This window comes from Trichoplusia ni, chromosome 16 (assembly GCF_003590095.1).
Source record: "Trichoplusia ni isolate ovarian cell line Hi5 chromosome 16, tn1, whole genome shotgun sequence".
Lineage (NCBI taxonomy): Eukaryota > Metazoa > Arthropoda > Insecta > Lepidoptera > Noctuidae > Trichoplusia > Trichoplusia ni.
The window spans coordinates 1,130,631-1,149,830 of NC_039493.1; the positions used below are offsets into that span (position 1 = coordinate 1,130,631).

At 37.4% G+C, this 19,200-nt stretch overlaps 3 protein-coding genes and 1 long non-coding RNA gene across 4 annotated transcripts; 1 reads left to right on the forward strand and 3 right to left on the reverse strand.

Moving 5' to 3' along the window:
- Positions 1-1,672: 1,672 nt before the first annotated feature.
- On the reverse strand, positions 1,673-3,540 carry LOC113501914. The gene is made up of 2 exons (XR_003401325.1): positions 2,493-3,540; positions 1,673-1,824 (listed from the first exon to the last, which is right to left on the reverse strand). It is a non-coding gene; the product is annotated as an uncharacterized LOC113501914 (long non-coding RNA).
- Positions 3,541-4,854: 1,314 nt separating this feature from the next.
- Positions 4,855-7,499, reverse strand: LOC113501724 (glutathione S-transferase theta-1-like). The gene is made up of 5 exons (XM_026882926.1): positions 7,302-7,499; positions 6,996-7,083; positions 6,083-6,233; positions 5,531-5,714; positions 4,855-5,278 (listed from the first exon to the last, which is right to left on the reverse strand). Exons 1-5 carry the CDS (start codon positions 7,411-7,413, stop codon positions 5,127-5,129), a joined length of 687 nt encoding a protein of 228 aa, XP_026738727.1. The 5' UTR covers positions 7,414-7,499; the 3' UTR covers positions 4,855-5,126.
- Positions 7,500-7,747: 248 nt separating this feature from the next.
- LOC113501723 (ubiquitin carboxyl-terminal hydrolase 5) lies at positions 7,748-16,534 on the forward strand. The gene is made up of 17 exons (XM_026882925.1): positions 7,748-7,992; positions 9,897-10,022; positions 10,214-10,399; positions 10,637-10,743; positions 10,823-10,988; positions 11,222-11,389; positions 11,720-11,881; positions 12,056-12,159; positions 12,372-12,555; positions 12,681-12,892; positions 13,674-13,796; positions 14,082-14,196; positions 14,365-14,478; positions 14,699-14,843; positions 15,097-15,330; positions 15,602-15,711; positions 15,870-16,534. Exons 1-17 carry the CDS (start codon positions 7,888-7,890, stop codon positions 15,930-15,932), a joined length of 2,424 nt encoding a protein of 807 aa, XP_026738726.1. The 5' UTR covers positions 7,748-7,887; the 3' UTR covers positions 15,933-16,534.
- Positions 16,535-17,659: 1,125 nt separating this feature from the next.
- Positions 17,660-18,688, reverse strand: LOC113502220 (28S ribosomal protein S18a, mitochondrial). Its single transcript, XM_026883710.1, has 3 exons — positions 18,540-18,688; positions 18,109-18,402; positions 17,660-17,856 (listed from the first exon to the last, which is right to left on the reverse strand). The coding sequence occupies exons 1-3, from the start codon at positions 18,640-18,642 to the stop codon at positions 17,714-17,716; spliced, it is 540 nt and encodes a 179-aa protein (XP_026739511.1). The 5' UTR covers positions 18,643-18,688; the 3' UTR covers positions 17,660-17,713.
- Positions 18,689-19,200: the final 512 nt, after the last annotated feature.

Sequence of the window (19,200 nt, forward strand, 5' to 3'; positions counted from 1 at the left end):
TCGATTCAAGAATAAATATATGACTTTCAGTTGTTCGAAACGTTTTAAAAATGTTTCAGGTGGAATATGATCCTCAACTGTATTCTATGTTCAAGCAAAAGAGTACTAAAAATATGTCCGTGTGCATTAGGGTACCTAATCAAATACTCCGCGGGCGGGGGTTAACAAGGATGACGGGATTAGCCGCACCGGCAACGACATCATTTATTTTAAGTCTAGTAGACCTTATCCGCACGATTTCGGCATCTTCTGTGACATACACTTACACCTAATAAAACGTTTGTGGGGATAAAGACTCATTTTAAGTTGTAGGGTGTAGGGTATCGGACGCACGCTGCTTTCAGGTTGAAGCCATTTTTAAATATTTTTTTTATTTTGCAATGGAATTATTATCAATCGTAAAATGAGTTAATTATTCAAATAGAAACCTGCCTGTTACACCATAGATATAAGAAATCGGTTGATCGAGGCAAAACCATTTTAGATGTAGGTGACAGAAGAAACTGTATTTTAAACAAGTTACATATACACCATTGTAAACACATCCTTGCAACAAAAAATAGGTATTTAAATTACAATTTTAATACTCAGGAAAAAGATATATCGATATTATAACCTCCACATTTTCTTCACCACTTAGCTACAGTAATAATGGTTATTTATCAGCAACTTGTTCAAAAGTTATATGTTTTTCTTCATTCCTATTTGATTCATCCGCTACGCATTGAAATTGATCCCACGAGAACATAATATCCGGATAAAAACAATCCTATGCGTTAATAAAGATTATAAACTACCTGTGTATGTACCAAATTTCATCCAAATACCTTCAGTGGTTTTTGCGTGAAAGAGTAACAAATGTCCATACCTACATCCATACAGACAAAATTTCATGTTTATAATACTAGTAAGGTTTTAATTGACAAAGCAAAAGGTTTGTCAGAGTGGTTGAAGGTAAATTCAGTCTAGTCTAGTCAGTATAGTCATCGTGGCACGGCTTATGGTGAACGTCAATGAATGAATAAATCCTCATTGGTGACCTCGGTAGCTTAATTGGTTAGATACTGATGCGTTTATAGACAGGAGTCGCTATTTCAAGTCCTGTCTGAGTATCAGTTCTTTTAATTAATTGAACGTATCTAAAAACGTTTTGTCATTTTTTTAAAAGAGAGTGAATTTATTTTTAACTGTATCACGTTTAGTGTACGGGATTCGAAGTATATTTAAGCAATTTCGAAAATATAGTTAAATGGTAGAGTAACAGTTTTGAGTATTACGCGAATCAGAATACTTTCAAATGATCAGTGCCGTATTATCCATAAGGCACTTTAGGCCAGTGCCTAGGGGCCCAATATGAGCAGGGGCCCACCACTATGACTAGGAGCCCAGCAATCCCGATGAAATAATAAAAAAAGCTCGATAAATTTTTCACTAAATAAAAATAACTTGTGCCGAGGGGGCCCCCACTCCTTTGTTGCATCGAGGCCTCGGGGCCCCTGGGACCCTAGATCCAGCCCTGCAAATGATAGAGGAAAATTATATCTAAATATGTGTAATAGGTACCTAGTAAGTAATATTGAGGAAGGAAATTTGTATTTAAATAATAAGTTAGGAATTAAAAAATAACATCAAAAGAGAAAAAGAGAGAACTTCAATCGTAAAATTCATGAAGTAAAAGAGTTTATAAAAGTGTAAACTTTATTAACCATTACAAAGCTTCGAAGTAATGTTATGGAACGACATCATGTAGGTAACAGTAACTCTCCTCTATTTCTTAGTTATGACTCGGACAGGATACACTACAGGACACACTCTTCCTCGTCTCTAAAAAAAAACAATAAGTACACCATGAAAAGAAGTTCTAATCGTTTTACAAAGATATGCTTTTTTTGTCTTTATTATAATGGTGAAAAACGTGACGGTGATAAAATTATTAAAAGTGATGGTACCCACAACTTTTGAGCTTTCTTTTGTTAAAACGTTAAGTGAAGATGACGTTGCGTGAAATTTGTTTTATTACATTTTTGTTTCAGAATAATATAAAATCTAAATAATATGGCAATTGCCGTAATGGTCGCATTATGAATTATAGTTGAGCAAGCAAATAGTTTGATTCAAACATCGTCAGTAGGTATCATTGCAATTATTTGCATTATTAGAGTTATGACGTAATTCATTAGGAATAAACTAATTAATGATAAGTTACCGCCGCTTCGGTTAGATTTAATGTGCAAGTCAAAAACATAAAATATATTCTAAAATATTCCAATTTATATTTATATGTGTTAAAGTGGCGCCTAATTTGTCGATGACAGTTTATTTACATATTTATATCTATATTATGCAAACTTAATACTTTAACTCTAAATTTCAAAACATCAAAATTCAACACTTTGTAAAATCTCTTACTTTCTTAACTCAACACAAGAAAGAGCACGAAATAGTTTAACTCGTGACTAAATTAATTGAAAAACTATGTATACAAAACTTACAGATCGCAAGGCAGACATCTTCCTCTTATTCTCATTTGTCCTAGAGCGCAAGGTGCGTGTATTAAGTATTTTCCTTCTCTCGTCTGTGGATCCTCCCCATCTTCCAACGATACGCTGGCTGCTGAACACATCGCCACTATGACAGCTACGAGAACCAACAAACACAGGAGCTTCATGTTCAAAACGTACTGACTCGTTGTCTGTCAAATGTAATATGAGATCAAATAATTCCTGAACTCGTTTAACTCGTATGTAGCATTCGTCAGAGCATAAGGATAACCAATATGTTTACTCGATAGCCTTGGTTTTACTCAGATACCTACTGGGTTTAGGATAGGTTAAAAAGGGAGCTATTGAATATACAGGGTGTCGGTGCATATGAGAGGTTGCCCATGATAGAAGTAACTGAAAAGTGCCCGAATCACCGCCAGATGTTCTGCAAGTCTTAATCGTTTTTGAGTTATTGGACTCTTTTGTAATTTTTAAGCAAACTAACTCTTGCATAATTATTCTGACACACTGCCGTGGTTAATTAAGATACATGCATTTATTTCGAGCCACTTCGCCCCCAAGATACAAGCTTAGCTTGGAGACCTGTCAATAAATGTAATGAAAATGGTAACTTTCAAAATAATGAATTATTCTTTCTTATTTTAGTCCAAAATATTTGAGCAATTCATCTCACTTTCTCGCACTCAGACTCTTTCTGTTTTCCGAAAATTGAGACACCTATACAATTCACATAGCAACTGCTTGAGTTCCGTATCTAACACTAGGTGACCTACATAGCTTAGCTCATTAATCATTCATTGTTAAATTAATTAAAGCGTTAGGTTTCCTTATTCTGGAATTTGGAATCAACGACGGATATGAGGCAGCCTAAAACTGATACAGTACCTAAACCTACACATTCGATTTTATTATTTAATTCTTATAACTACATAACGAGCTCTCCCGAATATCATAGTTACCTACTTATTATTACAAAGTCTTTATTACCAAATAATAATTTTAATATCTAATCACAATATTGTTAATTATTTAATTAACCTCCGTGGTCGAGTGGCGTATTTATTATTGGATCCCAAGTAGGTAATATCTTCCAGCCATCTTCTCTATTGAAATTAGGGTGTTTTTTAATCTCAATAGCCTCGCGAAACATCCTAGGTAGGAATTTGGATTCTTTAGCGAGGATCTGTGGTTGGTCAAATCGAATATAATGGCTGGAACCTTCAGCATGTTGCGCGACTGCAGACTTCGTTGAGCTGCGGTGTTTTACGTCAGCTAGCTGACGTGAAACACTGCCGCTCAACGGTATAATAAATAAACTCAAGGCCAAACCCAAGAGCAGCGCTGCAAGACATCAAGACACAGTAAGCTCATACTGCGTAGGTCGGACCACAAATAATTAATTAAAATATGAAGGTAGAACGAGCAACATCTTCTGTCAAGACGAACGCCATCTCAGTCTGCCCGTGACCATGATACCTGCAAAGGTTTCGAAACGTCGGGAACTAAAATCTAAAATTAAACCGCGATAAAATCCGTAAAAGTAGTTTCATTTCAATAACTCTTCCGTTTCGATTAAATGTAATGAGGAAAAGAATAATATTTATAGAAAAATAAGATTCATGTTTCATACATGTACCTACACATTGTCTGATACAAGCGTTTTGAGATCAAATAACTAGTCTTCATTGTTTGTTCCAGTTTTTGGTTAGGCGGTTGAAAATAGTTGAAATCCCACAGATACCTCGTTGGTTTAGGAAGCGGGTACTTATACACTCTTACTGGCTACACCCGAACCGCCAAGTAACGTCTCCAGCGTTTGGCCCTGGCATGTCATTGCCTAGCAATGTACCATCGCGGGGTCATTGTTTATACCTAGAATTCGCCAAAGTATTAAGGACTATACCCTGCCAATTGTAACCTTATTGGGCTAAGAACAGGAATATTTACCCAATAAATTTACGAACACGAAATTCCGGAAAACCCGGCTTGAAAAGGTTATTTGTATTTGTAAATTGTTTTAGACGATAGATTGTTATAGATATATTTTATTTACGAATACCACCAAATAATTACATATTGTCTACTACTACTATGCCTATCTCGGCAACATGATACGCCTTGGCATGACTGGTTATCAGACTTTCTAGCCTTTAACTACTATGAACACTGCCTTAGATGTATAAATAACAAACAGGTAGAAACTCATAGATGCAAGTTTGGGCGGTCCAATAACACAATATGATGGGTTACCTACATTTATAATTTGAAGTATATTAGCTTGATCACCAATAAGATATACTTTCACAATATTATGAAGTAGCGTCATGTCACAAGATAATGAAACACAATAAACCATACAATCTGTATTTAATTCAACAATTACCAAGTACACAATTCCTTACAAATAACATATTATAGGTAATTTTATACGTTACCTACGTACGTATTATACAAAAAAATATAAATAGCACCTTATAATTAACACGATAATGTTCATTATTGTTTAAAGAGTAAAAGTATTTACAGTAATCATTCGACCATTAAATATGTATAGACAAGAATACCAAAAATCTTAAATGCAAAAGCCTACTTCAAAATACAATCAAAATTAAACCTTATTTCTTAGACCTTAGAAGCCATCTTAAATTTGTTTTTTCCTATTTTGTTTAAAACTTCATGAGCTTCGTCGTAGTAAGGATTGAAGTGATCTCTAACTTTCTTCAACCACACGTTGATGTTTTCAAACTTCTCACAAGGATTATAGCCAGCCATCTCTGTAAAAATACGTATTGTTTTATATTTGTTTGATTTTGAATCATCCGGCAAAAGAGACAGAGATTAAATTTACATGTCTACATAATTCCGCCACTTATTGGACTAGAAAAACCACAAGCAGTATTTGTTAATTGTAATTGAGCATCAAATACCTGTTAAATAAAAATGTGACATCGAAACATAAAAATAGACTATACCTACCAACTTTTAACAGGGGATTTTGCAATACAATAGTTTCATATTTAACTTACTGGGTTGTTCCACCTCGCAGGCTGCGAACAAATCAGCGACTGTCACAGTGTTGCCAGTTATGAAGTTATTTCCTCTGCCAAGCCACTTGGTGTCGAACTCCTTGAGCGCTGCCTCCATGCGACGAAGGTAGCCGTCGATGTTTTTAGGCTCCTCAGGCTGGCCGACTATTGAAGGAATCAGAAACTGAAAAAGAAACATGTTGTTCTTTTATTTTCTTGGTTATTTATTTATACTTATATTAGATAGTAATTTATATCAAAACCGAAAATGACGTTGTTTTTGTATATGTAGATATACAAAAATAACGTCATTTTCGGTTTGAAGATGCGACAAGGTCGTCATTTTGACGACGAAAATTGACAGAAAATTTCTATTGTAAGTGGTTTTATTAAATATAAATACAGGTTTATGCAATTTTCAATTGAACAAGGCTCCTGTCTGTTGCTGATTACATAGATGTGTAAAAATCTTTAATTAATTTCAGTAGAATAGAAACCATGTTCATCTTAGGTCAATAAACATGTATATTTTATATTGATCTTGAATCTTACCTTAACCCTGAAGAACATAGCACAGTGCAGCCTCAGACCAGCATGATGCCATTCCAGGAATTCCTCAACGCGAGCTGCTTGCTTTGAGGCTTTTGGGTATATGCTGTCCGGAATTAAATTCTCTCTTGACAAATATTTAATGATGGCCACACTGCAAAAAACAAGAGAGCATTATTCATCCAGTTGTTTAATATCTGTAAATAAACATATTGAACTAATACAAATGTACTTTGTTTTTTGATAAACAGATAAACTATGGCATGGCAGCAAACAGAAGTATGAAATTCCAATTCTTATCTTTTAATAGCTGGGAAAATAATACTGTTATGATAACAACTACTATAAACTCAATAATGCAAGATAAAGAATTATCACTGAATTGATAATGTTTTTTTTTGTTTTTATCAACCCAGAAATTGCCTTACCGGGGGGCATTGTTATAACCCCATTGGGGCCAAAGTTTTGTTATCTTAATTTGTAGTTTTTCTTTAAAAATGACTCCCCCTTTTCAATGGATATCAATCTATAAATATATCTAATCTAATGTAAAGTGGGCCTGTGGTAATCTAGCTACTGCCTAATTCAGCTGTAATCCAACATCATCAACTCTTGACAAGATTATGGATGTCAGAACTGGTTACAGCTTGTTTGCACTCCTAATACACTGTACTGTAATTTGTTACTTACACTATCTCATGGTATAATCTGCCTGATTTGATAGCCCAACATTGCCTACCAATAGGAGACTGACCGACAGACTGACACTAGATTTTAATATTGTTTATATAAATTGTTTGATGTTCAAAAGTGCCATTATATTGGTCTAATTGAAATAATGAATTTGACTTTAAATAAGTTTGTCAGATTACTGCAGGTCCACTGTACAATAATAACTGGTTTATAAGTCTCACACCTTTCAGTTAAGACGAACCCATTGTGATCTATAACAGGCACTTTCTGCAGTCTATTAATTGCTGTAAATTCCTCACCAAAGTGTTCTCCTGAAAGACAAATTTGTTTTTTTAGTATTCCTTTTAAGTATCTATTTTTATAACTTCTCTTTCACCCCTCTTTGACTAGTAAAATTAATTGTCTGTAAACTTAGACTAGCTTATTGTCTATTAGCTTGTTGTTTTGCCAAGATTAATTAAAAGTAAATAAACAAAAATTAAACTAAAAATCATATATTTTTCAGTTTTTTTACAGATGTCTAACTTACCTTTTCGTAAAGCTAATAGTTTACTCTCAAAATTGCAATTCGCATACTTGAGCAAAATGTACAAAGATCTAGATGGTTGTGACATAAGATCGTAATACAATTTCAAAGCCATTTTATTTATTTTGTGCTTCTTATTTTAATTTTCTTCGAAGAACTTTGAACTCTCGGCGGAAATCTCCGAACAGAGAAACTTGTCCAATTGCCAATTGGTTGGCAATGTTGATTGTTGACACTGACAATTTTATTTGGCATTGTTGACAATAGTGTTGCTTTCGTATCTATCAGCACCGGTAAACCGGTACGATACCGATCTAAAAATAACCTTAGAGTTGGAACTCGGCAAGTCTCTAAAGATATATTATTATAATATATAAAACGTTGAGTTAAACATGATAATGAATAAAAATTATTTTCGCTATGGTTGCGGTAAGCCAAAGAACAATGGCAATTTTTTACACAGCTACAAACGTGTGGGGACATCACTATAACTGAAGTATTTCTGTATTTTTGGTATTTGAAGTGACGCTGAGCTATCTTGATCAAAAGTACGTTTTATAAATTTGTTTTACATTTTTGAAACTACGCCATGGCGTCGTTAGATTTGCTAACACCACACTTATCTAAAATCAAAATACCCGGCCCGCAACAATTGATTTACAAGGATGAATGTGTGTATTCTTTTGACAATCCGGTGAGTTGCACTTTTTATTATAACCTAGAATTATTTTCACTAGAATCATAGTTATTTTGTGTAAATTCATACAATTCTTAGTAGTATACATTATAATTAAACCAAAAAATCTCTAATTACTTGCATATTTGTTATTTCTAACGATGTTTCGATTGATAACGTCTGTAACGTTATGTCAGTCAATTTGTTTTTCTTGATCTAAATAAGACATTTGTACAAAATGTGTTACAGAAAATAGGTTTCTCTAACATGTTTTTATTCTATCATGTAGTAAACACTCTTTTCTAGACATTAAAAACATTTGTCTGTTACTGAATGTTATTGACCTGGGATTCGGTATTACTATAAAAAAATATCTTTGATAGTAATGATGAACACGGACTTATTAGGATGCTGGAAATGAACATTATGTGTTGGGACAACTAAACTTTTATTTACAACAGAAGGCATGACAAAGAAACAGAAAAACTGTCTTTAAAGTTATTCTAAATTGGACTTACAGCATTGTCTTTAAAGTATTTCGTATTCATAAAGTTTTTGATAGCCTGATACAAATTAGCAATGATGTTAAAAATAGAATTTCTCATACCATTCATGGTGTATGAGCATAGTGTCAGAGAAAGGAAGGTGTCAAACATGATGGGACTCCAGAAAAGGATGTTGTAAAGCAGCTCCCTACTGACATAGGTCTTGACATTCTGCCTCTTAACCTCCATCACATGAATTTTCGTCAAAATCACAGTAGAAATAGTAATGGGAACAAAGTAACTGACAATAGTCACTGCAAACATATACAAAAGTAACACTTTGTTATCCAAGTAACATATTTTCATACAATTCTCATTAAAATCAGCTTTCCCTGATCTAAATAAAGATGTCTCATTAACAGCATGAGTGGCATTTTGCAAATTGGCAATGATTTTGTAAACATTATCCACAATTGAATCAAATCTGTCTCCGGTACTGTTTGGGTAATTTTCATACATTTCTAAATAATTTTCTTTGGATAAATGTGTGCGAAGTTGTAAGGTTTCATTAAATTTGATCATTGTACAGTTTTCTGTGCTAACATCTAAAAGTGCCATACATGTATCCTTGAAACTCCTTAAATCACCCATAAATATGTTCTTTTCTTTGACATCCATTGAATACATAGATACAGTTACCAAAAATGGTAATATCCACTGTATAGCTACAGTAATAAAGGTGAAATACTTTTTCCAAAATGAGAATAAGTATTTTATTGTGCTGGATGTTCTTCCAAATTCCCTCACTGAACTCTCATCTTCATTTGTTTTCACTTCAGCTATCATTTGATAATGCATGTAGTTATCAATTACCAGGCTCAAAAAACTATTGACCAATGACACCACTAAGGGCCCATAGCCCATCAGAAATGAGGTATAACTGCACTTCATATCTTCAGTTTTCATAATCACTGCTGATCTTTCTTCCATAAAATCCATCTCCATACTCATGGGATGTATTGAATATACTGCACGACTTATGAATGCAATACCAATACATGATAGTAGTATGTTTTCTGATAGTAGCACTACAGGGAATGATGTCTTCTTTTCTGTTACAATTCTTCTAAGGTTCAACAAACTTAATGTGAAACCGCACAGGATGAGGAATGTTCCAAGATAAAAATCTACTGAATATAACATTATTGACTTAATCATTTGATGTGCAAGCAGGAACTGTGTTTGCAAGTGCCTTGTTTGTAGTTTTCAACAGAATGAGGCATACTGCCCCCATGTTTTTGCAAAGTGATAGCTGTTATCAGCCATATGTAAATTATGGGGGCACATTTAAAAATATCATGTTTGAATTTTCTCTTTTTCTAGATGTTACAATGCATTGTGTTGTTAAATATATTTATTCATGTTTTTTGCCTTCAGGAGTCAGACACAGGCCTATATGTATCGTTAGTAAGTTTTCTCGGTTTCGGACGTAACTACGTCGAACAGTACTTCCAGAAAACAGGAAACAATGTCTTTGTGCACATTAAGAGGGATAAAAAGCCAGTAAGTGTGAAAAATGCTATACATAGTTGATACTTTTTACATTTTAACAGACTTCTAACGGGAATGCGCGACTTGTTTCGAACCCCGCTAGGGCTTGTAACAGACTTGTGTTATCGTATCCTTATATTATAATAATTTGAAAATATTTCAAAAAATATGACATTGATCTAATAATATAACACACCCTATAGATCCCAGAGCCAGAACAAACCGGTGATGGGCCTGAGAAGAAAATCACGCGGTTGGCCATCGGCGTGGAGGGCGGGTTCGACCCCACGTGCGGCAGACCCAAGTTCACCTACACAGACCACTACAATGTCGTCGTGCTCCCAGGGTTCCACACGTACCCATGGCCTAACCCCAGTCTGCCAGATGTTGTGAGTTTGACATCATCTTACTAGGACTTTTCCCTTTTCTGTTATGATCTTTTACTGCTTATTTAAAGTCTCGAAATAATACATCACGGCATTTCCTCCTAGTATATTCCCTTTAGCACGAGGAATCGCATGGCGTATTGCGGCGTTGGTAACAATAAACTCATAAATTAAAACTGCAGAGCAAATAAATCTTTATTTTCCGCCTTAAAGTATCTAAGTATTATGCATTACCTTCAGGTAAACAAATCCGTCCAAGCGGTCATAGACGCCGAGTCACCGTTCAAAATCGCGGAAATTGCGGCATTACAGGACACCTGGGATGGAGAGAAGCGCAAAGTATCTGCGTAAGTAAAATCATTAAACTGTCCTCAAAATAGCCCCAAATTAAGTATAATACAACTAACTATCACTATTTTGTTGCAGTCACGCATTAGGCCTGAAGCAGTTAGACAATGGCGTGAAGATCCCGCCGTCTGGTTGGAAGTGCGCCAAGTGCGACCTAACTACCAACCTCTGGCTGAACCTCACTGATGGCTCCGTGCTCTGCGGGAGGAAGTTCTTCGACGGCTCAGGGGGAAATGATCATGCTGTGAGTTACCTTAACTTTAACACTAGTAATGGTTGAAGCTCTGGTTCAGAAATGATCAGAAATCCTATTTATGTAAATTACTACTAAGCTAGATTTTCGAAATGTAATGATAATTTTTAAAAGATGCTGCTTTCATTATCAGACAGAGAACTATTGTTTTCTGAACTTACCTGCCATTTTTATTTCATCGCATTCCTCGTCACAAAACTTATTCGTCGCCTTTCGTCCTACAGGTTGAACATTACCGTGAGACAGGCTTTCCGTTAGCGGTGAAGCTGGGCACGATCACAGCGGACGGCAAGGGAGACGTGTTCTCATACGCTGAGGACGACATGGTGGAGGACCCGCATCTCAGCACTCATCTCAAACACTTTGGTATCAATGTGCAGCAGTTACAGAAGGTACAGTTAGTCAACAAACTAGGTTCATAGAAAAAGTGTGTGTGAGACGTTCTTAAATTACATTTAAGAACGTTTTCCAAATTGTTTTGAGTCACGTGCCGTCATTGTCACACACACAGAAGCAGTCTGTTCTGCCATTTGTGCAACAAAAATGTTCAAAAACAGTTCTCTAAACTTTCAATTTTACTGCAAATTATTAATTGGTTAGCTAAGCTACAAAAATATACACTCAACTACATTAGAGAATATAATTATGTTTGGTATACAAGACATTTTTAGAAAGCTATTGGTGTCTTACTTTCCATATTTAATGTGTAAACCTTATTATAGACGGAAAAATCGATGGTGGAGTTAGAACTAGAGCTGAACCAGCGCAGTGGGGAGTGGAACACGCTGCAGGAGTCAGGCAGCGAGCTGCGGCCGCTGTGTGGGCCTGCGCTCACTGGACTCAACAACCTCGGCAACACCTGCTACATAAACAGCGTTGTACAGGTATATACACCCTACTACTATTATAAACGCGAATGTTTGAATGTATGGATGGATGTACCCCTTTCACACAAAAACCTCTGATCGGATTTAGTTTTAACACTTTTTCCTTATCTCGATTTACGCGATTTGGCACATATTCTGCCAATCATCACTCAAGTGTCGCGTTTTCGCCAGGTATTGTTCCGCATGCCAGACTTCGTCCGTCGGTTTGTGGACGGCGCCCCGGAAATATTCTCCACCTTTCCGGAAGATCCCGTTAACGACTTCAATGTACAGACGTGAGTATGATTATTTTTCTCACGTAAAGTGTAAATTGTTGAAAAGTAAAGAGAAAACGCTTTTTTGTTAACTTGCTGACATATAGAAGACAATTATTTTCAGATCACCAAGCACCGACTTTTTTATTTCGACTCGTGTAGTTCGAAATGACTTATGATAAAAAAACCTCAAACAGTGTGAAAAAATTGCCATCAAATTTTAAATATTTTAGAGCGAAGCTGGGTGTGGGCTTAGTGTCGGGCCGCTACTCGTTCCCGAGTGCGGAGGGCGGGTTTCAGGCGGGCGTGTCGCCGCACATGTACCGCAACCTGGTGGGCCGCGACCATCCCGAGTTCATGAGCAAGCGCCAGCAGGACGCGCACGAGTTCTACCTGCATCTGCTGTCGCTGCTGCAGGTATGCTACGAGCCATAATGTCACGTTTTCTCTGCATTTGAATGATTCTTGCAGTCTTCACGATTATCCGATGAATATTTTGATGAAAATGACGTGCAATGTATAATTTCGATGTCTGTTCCTAGCGTCACAGCCGCCACAAGCCGAACCCGTCGGACTGCCTGCGCTTCAGCGTGGAGGAGCGCATGCGCTGCGGCGCCAGCGGCGCGTCGCGCTACACGCACCGCGCGGAGTACCACCTGCCGCTGCCCGTGGCGCTGCACGCCGCCACCAACGCGCCGCAGCTCGCCGACTACGAGCGGCGCCGCGCGCTCGCCGACAGCAGCGGACAGCGACTGTGAGTACCACACACTACTGCCTAACCCGCACCGCGCTAATCAACGCAACCATTGACGTCAACCGCTTTTTATTGCCGAAACGTGGAAACGCATAGCATCACACGCTGGCCGCACACGAGCCGGCCGTGATGAACCGCCGGCCGGTAAGTAGGCCCGCTTTTTCTCCTTTGTGTGTGGAGGCTGACATCTAAAGAACGTCGGCCTACTTGCCTCATACTGGGGTCACACCCGTCACAACCGAAGTAAAGTGTGACCTCTCCTCGTGGATCTATTGAGCGGGCGATGTGCAACCCCGTGCCTATCGCCCCGATCCTGGTTAGGAAGGACCCGAGTTAGCCTCACCAAACGTCAGCGTATTTCGGGCGTATCCGGATCGTCCTCCCAAGCCCGCTCCATTACCTGCTTCTGGGACATGACGGTCTCACAGTCGTCACCTCTCTACATGCGACTCGCTGGAGGTAATGGCCATAAGCCCCGTACCCAGTCAGTACCTGCTTGTGGCGGTACGTTAAAACTCCATACCGCTTCTTCACCCACGATTGCTTACCTGCACCTACCTGCCTGTCTGGTGATATTTGATCATCCTACATAATTATAAGAATTTCAACCTCCGTTACGGTATTACAATTTACGATATGGTGGTACAGATACCTGTACGTAAATATCCTATGTTTTACAAATAAAATTATTCTGATTCTGACAGACTGAGTCACAGCACTACAGTTTCCATGAAGTAGCATTAAACATTTATCGCACACTAACATGTGTACTTATCCCCAGAGACCCGTCGCAGCTGGTGCGGCCTCAGATCCCGTTCCAGGCGTGTCTGGAGAGCTTCATGAAGGAGGAGACGGTTGAGCAGTTCTACAGCAGCGCTGTCAACGAGAAGGTCACTGCACACAAGTGAGTACATCTTGTTAACAGCATATAAAAATGTATGGCTATTACTTCCCATACACCATTTTTATTCCCTAGCTAGCTGTCCCGACAAACTACGTAGCGCCTAACAGTCGATGATAACAATGCAGACAAAAATACATTTTTTTATGCATGTTTTCATATTTTCTCACCATTTGAACTTTCTCTGGACTTCCGGTTCAGAATGTTTTGGGTTTTTTGTATAGTTAATATAGTTTTTTTACCACACCTAAGTAATGCAGTTTATTGTAAATTATTTTTTGTTTACAGAATTACACGTCTGGCGACGTTCCCCGACTACTTGCTCATTCAACTGAAAAAATTCACCATCAAGGAAGACTGGACGCCCGCGAAGCTTGACGTCGCCGTCGACATGCCCTGGGAGGTAAGAACCTTCATTTTTTGCACTATATTTATCTACGTATATAATTTTTTGACAATTATTTTTACCTAAAGCCAAATAACTTGTGTATTTTTAACTACTAGCCATTGAATAATGGGTCTTAAAGTCTATCTTTGGGTGCATCTTTATTACAATGTGTTTGTTGTATAGGTGGACCTATCATGCCTGCGTGGTCGCGGACCGCAGCCAGGCGAAGCCCTACTTCCGGAAGCTGCGCCCGATGTACCCGCGCCTGTATATGATGAGGCACTTTTATCTCAACTTGTAAGTACTTAGCTGACTCACTATCCCACTTCAGAGGTTTCTGGTTTAAATACAGGTTGCCCTCTGTATCCTCATGGAAATAATCCTTATGATAACTAATATTGAGCCAAATGGCGGAAATATGTTAATTTAACTGTAAAAGGTCTGGAAGGTCATTGGTAACTAACAAACAACATAGATTTGATGAATAGTTTTGACGGGACCTGTCTTTCCGTAACAGTTAGACATGGGCTTCCCGCTAGAGGCGTGCAAGCGCGCGCTGTACTACACGAACAACTGTGGCATGGAGGCTGCCTCCAACTGGCTCATGGAACACATGACCGACTGGGACTTCGCCAACAAGTTCACACCGCCGGGATCCGCAGGTACGATTATTAATCATTGGTATACTAACTCTCGAGTATGCCTTAAGTAGATGAATTTGTCAATTTTACTAGGACTAATGAGGGATATGGGCTTCTTTAATATTTGACCTCGAATTCTTGCGTGTTTTGTACAACTTGTACTTGTACCCAATAAAACAGACTTATAGACGCAAGAACTATATTCAAAATTGCTAAAAATGATGTGTTATCAGTATCTTCAACATTCATGAACATGATTAATCTTTACCCCCAGGAGCGGCCGCGGGCGCGGAGGCGGTAGTGGACGAGGCGAGCGTGGAGCAGATCATGGTGATGGGGTTCACGCGCGCGCAGGCGGCGCGGGCGCTGGCCGCCACGGCCGGCTCGGTGCCCGCCGCGCTGGACTGGATCTTCAGCCGCGTGGACGAGCTCGACGCCGCCGAGCCCGCGCCCGGCGCCGCGCCGCCCGCCCCCGACCGCAAGCTGGGCTGTCGCGACGGGCCCGAGAGTCAGTGCACACTACTGTTCATAACCATTTCATATTTTAGACTTGTACATTGTAAAGTCCATTATGATTTATTGAGTAACCAATTTGATTACTAGATATAATGACATACTGATGATTAGTGACGGTAAATTGTGTGTTTGTTTTGAATAATAAGGATGGCTCCAATTGTAGTACAGTTAAAAATAATGTTTCAACATGTTTTGTGTTATGTAAAACTTATAAGAAGTACAATTGTTTCTTTTTAGTAACTTATATCTGATTGTTTGTCTAGAATACAAGTTGGTGGCGTTCATCTCTCACATGGGCACGTCGTCCATGGTCGGCCACTACGTCTGCCACGTGCTGCACGAGGGACGCTGGGTCATATTCAATGACAACAAGGTAATATAAAAAAACGACCGTAGTCAATAAATAAAGACTTGTAAAAAACCTTTTGATTTCTAAATCGATTAATTTATTTTCAACCTAATTGGGATTTATTAAATCCTAAGATATATATTATTTTTAGTTTTGACTAAATGTTCGCTGTTTGTTTGCAGGTGGCCGTCTCAGAAAATCCGCCCAAGGACCTCGGCTACCTATACCTTTACGAAAGGCTGTGATGATCATGTTAAATATGACTTGTTTGTACCAAAAATCGCTGGCACGGTTGTATGGGATACGAACCTCTGTGTTAGACTGCGTTTGTATTATGTAAACAATAAGAGATTTTAATAAAAAACAACTTTTAGGCGATATTTATTTTATAGACAAACAAATTGTTAAGAAATTAAATTAGGTTAATAAAATTTATTATCTAATTATTTTGCATAGAAAATGCTTTTGTGTTGCTATTTTTACGTAAGACTTTTATCTGTTTTGTAGTTTGGACAGTTACTATGTGTAGTTGAATTAGAATAATCCATAATACCCTGCTAGGCCAAGACAACAGCATTTACATGTGAATATTCCACAGCAAGTCGCTATTATTTACAACATTTTTCTTTTGTATACTTTTGTTATCTAAGCTGTTAATTAATTGCCTAATATACATATTTTGTAACCATGTACTAAAAGTACAATTTATATTATATTGCCGTACCACATAACTTAATGCATTTATTGGTGAAGCAGCTTAGTGTTGGATAATTTTAATGTAAAATATCATTGAACATCACTAAAACAACGAAAATGAAAGTAAATTATTACTGAAAATGCTCTCTTATTTATTGTTTTCTTTGAAACATACTGCTGAAACCCATGTAACAAATTTAATTCCAATCTACCGAATATCACCAATATATACCTCATTGGTATGTGAGACATAGATCCTACTACTATTATAAAGGTGAAAGTTTGTAAGTATGGATGTTTGTTACTCTTTCACGTAAAAACTACTGAATGGATTTGAATGAAACTTTACCAAAATATAGCTTATACATCAGAATAACACAGGCTACAATTTTTGAGGTTTCTAATGTGAGGTCGTAAAAAAAACACATTTTTGGCGCTTACATTGCAAACGCTGACTGAATCCTACAAGATAAATAGAAGGCAGGTATAAATTATAACTTATATCTTCTAACCACGCGGACGAAGTCGCGGGCAACAGCTAGTATTTTATAAATCATACATTTGAATAAATAGGTAGCTTGTGGGAAAGATGATGAGAGAAACATTCAAGTGACATACACAACACACCCAGACTCGGAACACTTGTGTGCTTGTCCCACTTGGCTATCTCGCCTATGTCACTGGCACTACCAATACCACTTAGCTATCCATGATGTCAAATAAAAATAGGGAGCAGAACAGCTCAATACCCCATACAAGTAACAAATAGACTACAGACTACAACAGTATCTTTCTATCTTTTTGCTGGCGCAATAAAAAAAACTAAGGAAGAGGCCTTTGCTCAGTATGTACTGCAACTTCATGGTCATTACTATAACCACTAATTTACCACAATGAGAATTGGTAATTTCAATTTGGTATGTGGGTAGCTTGCAAAATAATATTGCATTTTGTACTATATCAGGGCAGGGATGTAATGAGCCAATCTATACTAATATATAAAGCTGAAGAGTTTGTTTGTTTGAATGCGCTAATCTCAGGAACTACTGGTCCAAATTGAAAAATTCTTTTTGTGTTGAATAGACCATTCATCGAGGAAGGCTTTAGGCTATAAACCATCACGCTGCGACTAATAGGAGCGAAGATACAATAATGGAAAATGACAAAAAAACAGGGCAGGTATAAATCATAACTTATATTTCTACCCACGGGGACGAAGTCGCGGGCAACAGCTAGTGTGTAAGAAAGATAGGTTTTTGGAAATCACAAAAAAAAATTGAACTAATTTACACATTTAATATTACTATTTGTAAAATATTTTCTAAGAATCTTATCGCTTAAATCTGTCCACTGGCTTGGGAATCTTCTTCATAAATATAGTTCTCTCATCAAAGTATGTATTGAACTTCTTGTAATCTCTCCTCTTTGTTGGGTCTTTCTTACAATTTGCAGGTGTAAGGTTCATCATAAGTCCTGAAAAAAGCAAAATATAAATGAAAACAATCTATTATCTAGTATCTAGTATCTTGATTTATGGTTCAAGAATATATAATTTAAATGTCCATTTATGTTAGTATTACAGTACTTCTATATTTTCAAGTATGTGATCAATATTGGTTCAGCATTTTTAGTCACTTTGATTGTGTCACACAGCATGCTAAAAGCCTTTATTCTGCAACTCTCTAGAGTCATGAGTAATGATTTAGAAAACATACAAATACTAACCAGCTTTTTGTGCCATTGCGACTAACTTGCCCATTTTCTTCTGCTGTCGTCTGCACAGGCCGGTGATTCTCCGTGGCAACATACATCCATCTGTTCTCACGAACTGACTTAGAATAAGTACATCAGTATGCTTCACATCGAGACCGAGTGCACACATGTAGCACGGAGGCTTCTCTGATGTGCTAAGAGCCGTGTCCTGCACTGGAGGTTCCGCACGAATCAAGAGTTCAGTGCGGGGAGAGGGCACTGTTACCCCGTCAATTATCAATGTCGAACCCTCAGTTTGTTCACGAACTGGAAAAATTATACAAAACACTTATAATACTAAAATTGTAAGGAAATACGGTAAACTTCTAGCTCTAGCTAGTTACACAATTTGAGGTTATGTCACGACCACACAGAACAATGTCATAGAAACAGTGCAAACTTACTTGCTTTTAAATTTAACTGAGCAGTAGTTGCTATTGAACGTATAGAGGTAGAGAAAATTGCATTTCTCGTTAAAGAAAATCCTACTCGAACCAGCCCCGCCATGATTGTTTATTTTATCATCTGTCAACACACACTATACTTCACTTTGTGGTCGAAAAAGTTGTCAAATAACGTTTAGTTTACTCCACTTTTTACTCTAAACTTTTAATGGTAAAAGTGAAGTAAATTAAGTGGCAACACTAAGGTCGCGTTACCAGACTTCCGGTTGGAAAAGCGCGCAATTTAAACATATTTGTTGTAGAGCATTCTGGTAGTTATAAGCAAATGAGGATAAATATTACTTGTGATACCAATTATTTGTCCTTCTTCGCATGTATCATTCACTTGAAGTGTTTTTTACCATGAGTTTTTTGTGTTTTAAAATGTTTTACTGTTATTCATAATTAAGTTCAATTTTTGAGCTCTCTCCATTTCGGAGGCGGGAGTTAACAGTTGCGACATCGTTTTTTTTACTAATGCGCACCTTTCAGGTAATTTTAAAAGTATAAATATTAAGCAATAAAATTATCCTTATTATCATCAATAAACAACAAGTGCCAGAGATTTTTCATCCATGGCATAATAAGGAATCAAAGTTTTTGATCATCCTGATTAATATTG

What these genes read in the sequence shown, in the direction of transcription:
- LOC113501724 (XM_026882926.1), bottom strand. Translation starts at nt 7,413, where the DNA reads ATGGCTTTGAAATTGTATTACGATCTTATGTCACAACCATCTAGATCT. An exon ending in GGGTTCGTCTTAACTGAAAG is followed by an intron (nt 6,234 to 6,995) that starts GTGTGAGACTTA and finishes TGTTTTTTGCAG; the next exon opens with TGTGGCCATCATTAAATATT. An exon ending in CTATGTTCTTCAGGGTTAAG is followed by an intron (nt 5,715 to 6,082) that starts GTAAGATTCAAG and finishes TTTCTTTTTCAG; the next exon opens with TTTCTGATTCCTTCAATAGT.
- LOC113502220 (XM_026883710.1), bottom strand. Translation starts at nt 18,642, where the DNA reads ATGGCGGGGCTGGTTCGAGTAGGATTTTCTTTAACGAGAAATGCAATT. An exon ending in TCAGTTAAATTTAAAAGCAA is followed by an intron (nt 18,403 to 18,539) that starts GTAAGTTTGCAC and finishes TAATTTTTCCAG; the next exon opens with TTCGTGAACAAACTGAGGGT. An exon ending in CGCAATGGCACAAAAAGCTG is followed by an intron (nt 17,857 to 18,108) that starts GTTAGTATTTGT and finishes TGCTTTTTTCAG; the next exon opens with GACTTATGATGAACCTTACA.
- LOC113501723 (XM_026882925.1), top strand. Translation starts at nt 7,888, where the DNA reads ATGGCGTCGTTAGATTTGCTAACACCACACTTATCTAAAATCAAAATA. An exon ending in ACCCCAGTCTGCCAGATGTT is followed by an intron (nt 10,400 to 10,636) that starts GTGAGTTTGACA and finishes CATTACCTTCAG; the next exon opens with GTAAACAAATCCGTCCAAGC. An exon ending in CACACCGCCGGGATCCGCAG is followed by an intron (nt 14,844 to 15,096) that starts GTACGATTATTA and finishes CTTTACCCCCAG; the next exon opens with GAGCGGCCGCGGGCGCGGAG.